Below are 10220 nucleotides of genomic sequence, written 5' to 3'. Positions count from 1 at the left end.
ATCGTTTTTGCTAAGATACTTGTATTCATATTCCTGTCTTTGTTTTTTAGGGTTGGTGGAATGAAGTCTATAGTACATTAGACTTCATTCCACCGGTCATAAAAATCGAAACTTTTGAGACATCTCGCATACATGGCTGTTTAAAAAAAGTAAAATAGTAACAACTTACCCATACAAGAGTAGAACAACAATTAACAATTTGTTTACATGTTCAATTTTCAGATTCTCAGTTTACACCTATAAAGCGTTTTTATCCTACGGTAAAAAAACAGCTATTAATCTTTCGCTCAAACCAACCTTAACGATATTTCACCATCGCTGCGGTGACATGATTCTTTATTCGCCAATTCTTGGTCACTTTTTTTGTATATTATTCACCTCAATTGGTTACATTGGCTGGCTCGTAAGATTTCCGACTTTTGTTCACTTTGTCATTTTTTTCAAGTAAACCGTACCTCATAAAATAATTTTCCACCTTCCTATGAAGCCGACGACTCGTTTTATTCAGCTGAATAAAAGTGGAGCGCAAAGGATCTTTGGTTGCACGAAATAATTCCGCGATGAGCTCCTCGAACAGAACTCTAAAAAAAATTTTTTTTACATTTCAAATGAGGGGCTTAGATTGCAAGGGGTGTAAGTGATTTGATCGATTTCTCTTCATCAACTTTTTATTTCGTGAATAACTCAGCGCACAAAAACGTTCCAATTTGCTTTTGCTATAGAAACCGATAATTGAGGCTCTGACCTATCTGCCACATTGTCGAATAAGCTGGGAATGTGTTTGCAGTTAAGTTACGATCATAAGAGAAAGTCGATGAAGAGAAATCGATCAAGTGACACCCCTTGCATTCTAAGCCCCTCAAATATGACACATGTCAAGCAAAAATGTAACCTTTCAACGTGAAAGAAATTTAAGTGGCTAGTATATGTACAGTGGGACAAAAATCGTATTTTTTGAAGTTTTTGCTTGAATTATCACCAGGAATTGCCAGCGAAACTAAGAAAGATAGAAGTTGGGTGTGAAAGAACAAATTGTAGAACGGTTGGAGAGCTTTAACTGAAAACTGAAATTCGAACATATGCGTAGAAGGTTTTTTTTCATAAAATAAAATACGATCGTCTATGATCCCCTGAGAGGTTCTATATAAATTATTTTTTTTCATGTGAGAAAGGTGTTTTCTGACTTCAAGGGGATGAATCAAAAATTGAATTCAAAAAACGAAACATATGCTTAAAAAACAAATTAAAAAAACAATATTTTTTGACTAGATTATATACAGTGAAAAGTAATCGAAGACAGTATATAATCGAGTCCGCCCTGTATTTCAATTTTTATAACTCATGTCAAATTTCTAAAAAAAAATCAAAATTTATAGAATAATGTTTTTTTTGTCTTTGTTTTTATGAATATTTTGTGTATACTTTATTAATATTTCTGTATCTCTCCAACCGTTATTGCAATGAAATTACTTTGAAAAGTTCTATTCAACTTGAACAAAAAAGCGTTACGGACGACAGAGCCCCCAAGAGGCATATCCGTTACTTACAGCGATTTCTCGAACTTTGTGGCTCTTTAATTATTGGAAGTAGTGAATAGGAAGTCGTCATCGATCAATTACTTCAAGATGAGTGTCAATTCCTTTCTCACGATCTCAACAGATTCAAATCTGTTGAGATCGTGAGAAAGCCATTGTAGATTTCATCAAAATAAAACAAATAGAAATCACTTGGCACAAATGCCAAATGCTTTGAACCGAATGACACATGAAAACTATTTTTTTATGGTATTTTTTTTTTGTTTGTTTGGGTGACCACGGGATATGAGTCATCTCCAATGTCTTTTCGGCATCTTGAAGCTACTTGAACAATTGAAAAACACGTGCTCGCGAAAAAACAGTCATTGTCATACTTCTCCTTCATTGAATAATGAGTTTCATGTGAAATCTCCCAACAATTCATTGCATTTCTGTTAAACTCAACATTTTTCCGTTGAAAAAAAAAATAACAACTTTGATGCGAACGAAGGCTAGTGCTGCACGTATTCGGATGCAGACCCTTGTAACAATCTAAAATTCAGTTTCAGCTGAAAGCAGGCCCAAAACGCGATCTTTACACCAAAAATACTATCCAAAAACTTTTCATCTTCAAGCGTCCACAAAAGAGCTAAGTAACGGTCTCAACACGAAGCCAATTAATTAATTGTTGCAGCCTCTGCGCTGGGTAACCTTTAGTTAATGGACCTGATGGATTTCGAAAACGTCGAACTACGAGTAATTGGCCTCACCTCCCACCCTTGTGAGACCTCGTAGGTTTACTACGTATGGACAATGCATGGCAAGAAAAGGATTGCTCGTCAAAACCGTGTATCAGTGGTGTTATATAACGAAAAAATGTACACGTAATAAATGTTTCAATAATTTGATCGTTCTATTTTTTTAGTCGAATGGGGACTCCGTATTGCTATAATGAGCATCAGTTTGGTAATAAGTCTCTCGCAGGTACAAAAAAAAAATGTACGAAAAAAAAAAACAATCCGATTTCCGAACCAACCAGAAACACCTAATAATCCATAATTTTTCATCGAATTAGAATCACATTCGGATTCACTTCCCACCTCCCACTCGGTATTGATTGCGGTGATATCTCCTCGGGCGCCGGAAGGGGACAGCAATACCCATTTCAGCAAGCTCATTGTGGTGTAAATGAGCGAGATACAATGCCTAAGCAAGAAGGCAAAAAATATAAGTAATCGTTCCGGGAGAGGAGAGTCCGTAAATACACACAAGAACGACCGCATCATCGTCGCCGTCGTTGTCAGCGGTGGCAAGCGACGGCAGCATCGGCGGTATCATCGGTGATGATCCGAAAAAGAGGGAACGAGAAAGAGAGAGAGAGAGCGCGAAATAGTGAGAAAGCGAGCAAGCGAATGTGTGTGTTTAACATCCGATGAAAGCTTCAAATGAGGAGCAAAACAGAAGAAGAATTAGTAAGTTATTTTGTGGGCTTGAAAAGATGATGGAATAAATATACGGGTGAGTGACCACTACCACATCGAAGTGATTGCCACTGGAAGTGAGTGCACGGCTCGTGAACGCCCCTCGCTGTGAGATACTCACGATCGATCGATGGGTACTCATCTAATCTGATGTCCCCTTCGCTTGGTTGTCGGTGTGTTTGTTCGCAGAGCTTGCCATATTCGGTGACTCGGGCTCTGTGTAGTGGTGTGTGATGGGCGGGGCCTGGAGTCTACCTTCCTCTCTTGAAGTGCAGCTCGGTTGCAAATCTCATGAAGGCACGAGGCACGGCGCGGCGGAATACACTTCAAGTGGTCGCGGTTACGTCCAACTCCACGGTTGGAGAGAGTAAATGCCGCGCGGCACAATGCGAGGAGGAGTAGAACATCCAAACGTGATTTTGCCCTTGCAGGACTGTAGCTTAGTTCGCACTGGTACGCCTCAAGGCTCGCACTCACGTTGACGGGTTACGGGTTGAGGCTCAAGCTCAAAACAGAGGGTTTCGCCGCGTGGACTCGCGAGCGAGATTTCGCGGATGTTGTTTCTTTTTTGTTGTTGCTGTGGCCACTGTTGTTGTTGTTGTCGTTGATGTCGTGGTTGTCTTCGCGCCCATCTGTGGTTGCCTTTTTTTTCTTCCTCACAGCGCTGTGAGATTCTTTGCTGTTTTTTGTTCACCAATCGAGCGCGGCCATATGCATTCCGGTGCAGTTCGATCCCGGTGCTACTGGTGCACGTAAGCGCTTCGGAATAAACGTTCGCCGTTGTTTTGCGCTAGCTATTCGTTTTGTCCTTTCGAGTGAAGACCGTGAGAAAATTGATTTTTTGTCGTTCGGTTAGGTGGCGAACTGCCGCTACCAAGATTCACTATCGCGCGCGTTAGAATCTGGGATTGTTTTTAGTCACCGAATCGGATAAGTGAAGACACATTATGAGTTGGGTGACGATTTCGTACAGTTGAAGAGCAAAAACAAAAACCAACCCAACCGAAACCCCAAGTTGACAGCGCTGACAGAAACAGCCGTCACGGAGAAACACAGAAACAGTTTCCAAAATTGATACTTCAAACCCCCTTCGTCTGGGCGGTGGTGTCACAGGGGAAGCCGAAGGCATCCCAAGTGTTACTTCTAGTCAAGCTAGTGAAAACTCAAGTGAATTGGTACGCAGGCTGGCAACGGTCGCGATGTTGCTGGGAACCCAGCAGAACCCATCGGCGATGGCGGCCGCGGCTGCTGCGCTGGCAGCTTCGAAAGCAGCCGGTGCCAGCTCGGGTCCCGGCGGTGCCACAGATTTTTCGATAGCCGCCATTATGGCGCGGGGAGCTGCCGCTGCGGCAGCATCCGCCAGTGGTAGGCTGAACGGAAGTTCCGGCGGCGGAAGCTCCAGCCGGGAGCCTTCGGAGCGGAGCATAAGTAAGTGTGAATGGTGGTTATTGTGGCTGTGTTGTTTGGATCCGTGATTAGACAGTGCAGATGTAAAAGTATGCCGCTCTGAGATCAATGTTAAAAATGATATTTCGATGGACAACTTGTGATTAGTGAGGGATAGTGCTATACTATGGGATCATAAAATATATTGCTCGCTAATAATTGGTAATATATTATTTCATGTTGATTCTGAATAGTATGTGACTTTAATATATATATAAAAATGATATAAGAAAAAATAATGTAAAATATGCTTTTTTAGAACATGTGTTTCTTTTTGTCCCTCTTTAACTATCGAGAGAAATGCGACACCTACAATTCACACGATGACAGCTTAAGGGTTAAAATAAATGAAGATGCGTGAATTTACCTGTTTTTTTTAATTTGTTCAATACAGCGCGGACTCGATTATATACAGTTTTTTATTTCTTTCCACTGTATATAATCGAATCCTGTATATATTCGAGTGCAAAATTTTTTTTGCACGTTTTTTTGGTTTTTTTGAAAATAAAAGTGGAATTTGATGTTTGATTCATCCCTTTAAAGTCAGAAAACACCTTTCTCACATGAAAACAAAAATAATCCAGATTTTCTCAGGAGGTGATAGATGATCATATTTGATGAAAAAATCCTCCTACGCATTTGTTCGATTTTCAACAATGACAGAGTTATAGAACTTTATTTTCGTTTCGGACTCTGTTGCCTCAAACTGGTTCTACATTGAAAAGTATGCTACGGAAGACGATTCTGATGCGTTCATTTGAAAGATGAAAATTTAGTACAGGATATAGTAGTGGAACATCTAAATTAGTGGATTTTAATAACATTTTGGAAGTGAAAAACTAAAAAGTTAATAATTTTTAATGTGTTATTATTAATTTTATTCTGAAAATTTATAATCAACTAGATTGTTTCTATCAATTAAATTGCAGCTCCTTCACCGTTCTACAATTTGTTCACGTAACTTCTATCTTTCTTAATTTGGCTGCAATATCGATATAAACGATTCCTGGTGAATATTCAAGCCAAATCTTCAAAAATCACGATTTTACCCCACTGTACATGTAATAGTCATTTAAACTTCACCTTAACGTTGAAAGGTTACATTTCTTCTTGAAAGAAGTCAAATTTGAAATATATAAAAAAAAGTTTTTTCCAAACTCCAAACTTCCAAACAAACGAGTCCGAACTGTATTTTGGAACTTGATAAAAGCTTGATTGGTTTATTTGTATATTTATTTATCATATATTTTTTAAATCCTACATTGACCGATCCCAGGAAGGCTGCAGCGAAAGTTGTTGATTGGCGTGACTTGTAATTCCCGTTATGTCAGTCTGAAAAAATATAAGTTATACAATATAAGTGACAAAACATAAAATAAATGAGAAAAACAAGGGTTTATTGAAAAAAAAAAACCTTTTTTCATTTAAAAAAAATCTTCAAATTGTTCAAAACAAAAACGGATCGCATAGAAATGATGAAGATGTATTCAAATTTCCGGCACGATTGAAAAAAAACTTTTTTAGTTTTCGATCACACCAATTTGGAAAATATAGTTTCGAGAAAGGTGCATCAAAATTCAGAATTGCAGTGGCCTACCTATTCAGAAAATCATCTTCTTGATAATCGTAGATTGATGTTATTTTAGTCAATCTTTTTACTCCTTATCTGTAATATCTAGTCTCCATATATGGATGATTGGTGACGATTTAACTAGTTTTTATGCCCAAACGTTAGTGTCTCATAACGAGTTAAAATGTTATTATCTACGTTCGACAATAACCTCAGGTGAGTGGAGTGGAGTTACAAGACTTCATGCGAAAGGAACACTTGGAAATGAAATGTACATCGTTACAAAAAGTTATTTATTTCCACGTTTCCATTATCTTTCCACGTTTATGTATGTATCGCAAATGAGAAAACATTTGAGAAGAAAAAAATGGTAAGGGGTTGTGTCTAGGACATGACCGCATATTTTCGACGTAGAACTACGAAATTATATTATGCAATCCACTTGTGCACCACTTAGAATATTATTTTAGAAGGCATCGAAATTTTTGTAATAGATTATGTTCTTCGTTACAAATAAATTTGATGAACGTTTTTTTACGTTTGATATGATGCCTAGGACTACCAAAATATTTGAACGGGAAAATTGGCAAACGATCATTGTATTTTACATTTCCCTCTGAAATTATTGCACATCTCATGTCCACGTAGTTCTCGCGAAAGTTCATTCACCTCTAGTATCTGAAATGACGACTTTACAAGGCTTCTCAGTACAAAGCGAGTACAAAAGTACTCAACACCTAAAATTACCTCCGACTTGCATGTATATGCAAAGTGGATTCCCCAGGCACATTAATTTTGAAGTCCGTGTTAGGGAAACACAGCTCGGTGGGAACAAAAGTATCCCCGCTTGCATGTATATTTTCAAAGCGGATTTCCACAGGTACATCGATTTTAAGTTTGTGTTTGTGCAATCAAAACATGGCAGTTAGGGCGTTTAGATAACGCCTGTTATTTTATAGTTATTCAATTGTTCATCTCATGAAAAATAACATTTTATTAATTTTGATAGACGCGCCGAAATATTTCCTATCACTTGATGCAAACATCTTTCCGATCTGTTAAGAAATGTTCGAGTTATAAGCATTCGATATACGGGTAGGGTTAGCACACAAATCGGCAGAACAAATGTATGGGAAAATAAAGATTTTCTTCCAGTTTTCATGAATTTAAACCGTTTCGAGATTAGCGAATTGTAATGTATAGCATATCAAACAAATTTTAGAGAATTTCCTAATCGATTGGTATGCAAATCATGAGCATTCGTTCACAGTGAAAATAGTTATTAACGTTACCTTTTTTTCATAAAAACGTGACCTGTTTTCTGATTTGGCACCCTTCCTGAAAGACGTAGTTCTACGTAAAAATGTTTTCTTCTGTTTTTCAGAGGAAAACTTTTGCACTTGCATATCTTGTAGAATATTTTTGTAACCAAATTAATACAGAACCTCCAGAACGTTCCAGTAAGGTCTTGTCCACAGAGTTAGATTGAGTGGAGAATAACCTTTCCGTCTCTTAGAATCAATATTTCAATAGTTAAATGATCGTTCAAAATATCGATAGGCAGTTTTAAAAAATTGATTAAATTCGATGAAAGGTTCTATATTACGTTCGCACTGACGAAACACATAGTTTCCTCAAAATGTAGCTTTGGGGTTATGATGAAATATGTTCCAGGTGTTCATTATAGCAAAATTATAGCCTTTCAAGAACCCTTTGCAAGTCAAAACAACCTTGAAAACAAACTTCCAGATTTCTAACAGAAAAGTTTAATGCATTTATGCCGTGCGCAAAATATGTGCTCTAGCTTCAGAACGTAGAACAGTTCAATTGTTTGGAGTGTGAATAACCAACATTTTATTGCATTGAAAATGTCGAATTTTATACTGGAATCGCCATTTTCGGGAAGTTATATTGCATTTTTTTTTATAGATAAAAGCGCAGCTGATGCAGCTTGCGTTAATAACTAGAATTAGAAAGTTTGAACAGGGGTCTGGAGATGAAACGACCGGAATGTGAAAACTGTCATGACAAGGTAATATAACAGCATGACAACGCCAGACCACAAGTTCATGAAACTGTCAATAATTACCTTGAAAGCGTTAACCGGGAGATCATATTTCACCCGTCATATTTGTTACTATTTGTTCCGGTGCATGGTGGCCATTTCGGAAGACCGTTTTCGGAAAAATTAGAAATTGGCTTGATAGATCGATCGCTTCAAAACATCCAGACTTCTACTAGTGTGGAATTTGATACACTGTATAATCAAAAGACATTTTTATATCATCCTGTTAGTTGTTCCTTCACCATTCATCCCATTTTGTCTTCTACATGCATTCAATATAACTTTTTCTTGTACTTCTGACATAAGAGTTATTTTCAGAGTCGCAGGCGATCTCGTCAAAATTGAGAGTTTTCTATTTGAGAGCATTCTGCGTTTATATTGTTTATTACCAATTTCTTTGGATTTTTTTTACTCATTTGTTTGGAATGTTGGAATCGTGAAAATGCTTTGGAGCTGGTATAAATTAGAATAAAAACAGTATGCGAAATTAATGACCAATACTGTTCACATTTTCACCATTCAAAAACCAGAAATGGAACCTAGAACAAACGGTTCATGATTGTATATTTGATGTCACTCAAGGAAAATGTCAGCGTTACTGCGTTATTGTTTTTAGATCCGCCACTTCAACAATCTGCAATATAGTGCATCGGTGCGCATAACAACCGCATTTATAATAACATTTTGCGTATTTGCGTTTTCTCAAAAGCAACGGGAACGGGAATCTATATAAAAACTAGCTGACTCGGCAATCGTTGTTCTGCCAATTAAGTTATTTTGGGTGTAAAATGAAACATATATAATGTATTGTAAGCGTGTTTGAATGTTTTGACGATCTATAAAATTATTCGAGTGTGTTCAATAGACAAACAAACAGAACAAATGAAAAAAATTGAACGAAAGTGTGTATAGTGTTTCTTACTTCAATGTATTTCATTTACGTAACTGAAATGTTTGATCTCCTCAAAGTTAAATATAGAGTAAAAAAAGTGAAATATTTTTGTCGTAAAGTAGAAAAATGAAATGAAGAAAATCAATATCAATGTTGTTCATTTGTTGTCTCGTTGGGAAAAATACGCGCTAGTCGTTTTCAAGATGGACGGATAAATTCATAAATGTTCATGAAATGGAACCAACGATAATTCAATTGAGCTGATGTACCTGTCTATTTGGCAGCGCATTATTTCGTCGTTTTCATTGAAAAGAATATTCACAACGGTATTCTGAATTTAAAATAGAGCCATATTGCTTCCTCAATTCACGAAATTGAAAATGTATTTATTGTTGTACATCGAATTGCAGTACTCAACATTAATATGTCCATTGAATGTTGTGCTCAGCTGAGGCGAATATGATACTACCCAACGATTGTCAGAGTCAACGTCTGCGTTGTTGATTTCTTCGTTGATATATTGGACATCCGCGTACGCTTGTGACCGTGTCGTTGGTACAATCTTTAGGAAAACGCCTTGTGCATATTGCATCCGCCATGGAAGGCGATAAAAGTTTCAGATCCACGCAAGAACCATGATAACTACATCGAACAGTCACCCATATCCCAGAATTCGATTGTTTTTTTCGACTTTACGATTCGATCGACACATCTTTTGCATCCTTTAATCCCTTCGTATCAAATTCAGTCGTTCTATATAAATGTGGCAACCTTGCCTTGTCGCAAAACGTACGTCAAAACAATTCATCCGGATTCGTGAAGTAATTTACTGTCTATCAGATTGGCAGACTCCGAATCAAATTCAAATTGTTGAAGTTTGAATGAAAATGATTACCCAATGTCGATTAAATACACAATTTTCGTTCAAGATTTTTCCCCACTTGTAGAGAATGTTTTACTTTTTTACATAGAACACATTTGATATGCAGAGCTACTTTTTCATTCAAATTTTTTGTTTTAAAAGCATGTTTATTCCACCCGAAAATCCATAACCATTGTTGGTTTACATAAATGGACCACGGAGCTCAATGTCTATGTCGAATTGTGTGGCAAGGCAAGTCCCTGAGCTAGCCACATTCAAGGCGTATTGCTTAGCATAGAAATCGCAACAAAGTACTATTAAAAATGATGCAGGTAATACTACGATGATAAGGCGAACATTGGGAACGTTAGTACTATTGGAGAAGAGCAT

At 37.3% G+C, this 10220-nt stretch overlaps 1 protein-coding gene across 1 annotated transcript in view; it reads left to right on the top strand.

Annotated features, from left to right (window-relative positions):
• The first annotated feature begins 3402 nt into the window (after positions 1-3402).
• Positions 3403-10220, top strand: part of LOC129779602 (T-box protein H15-like) — a 110288-nt gene continuing 103470 nt past the window's right edge. Inside the window, exon 1 of the mRNA XM_055787169.1 lies at positions 3403-4423. Coding sequence (XP_055643144.1) covers positions 4195-4423 — 229 coding nt within the window. The 5' untranslated portion in view covers positions 3403-4194. The remainder of the gene's footprint in view (positions 4424-10220) is intronic.

Source organism: Toxorhynchites rutilus, chromosome 3 (genome assembly GCF_029784135.1).
Source record: "Toxorhynchites rutilus septentrionalis strain SRP chromosome 3, ASM2978413v1, whole genome shotgun sequence".
NCBI classification, from domain to species: domain Eukaryota; kingdom Metazoa; phylum Arthropoda; class Insecta; order Diptera; family Culicidae; genus Toxorhynchites; species Toxorhynchites rutilus.
This window is presented reverse-complemented; position numbering and strand designations above follow the sequence as displayed.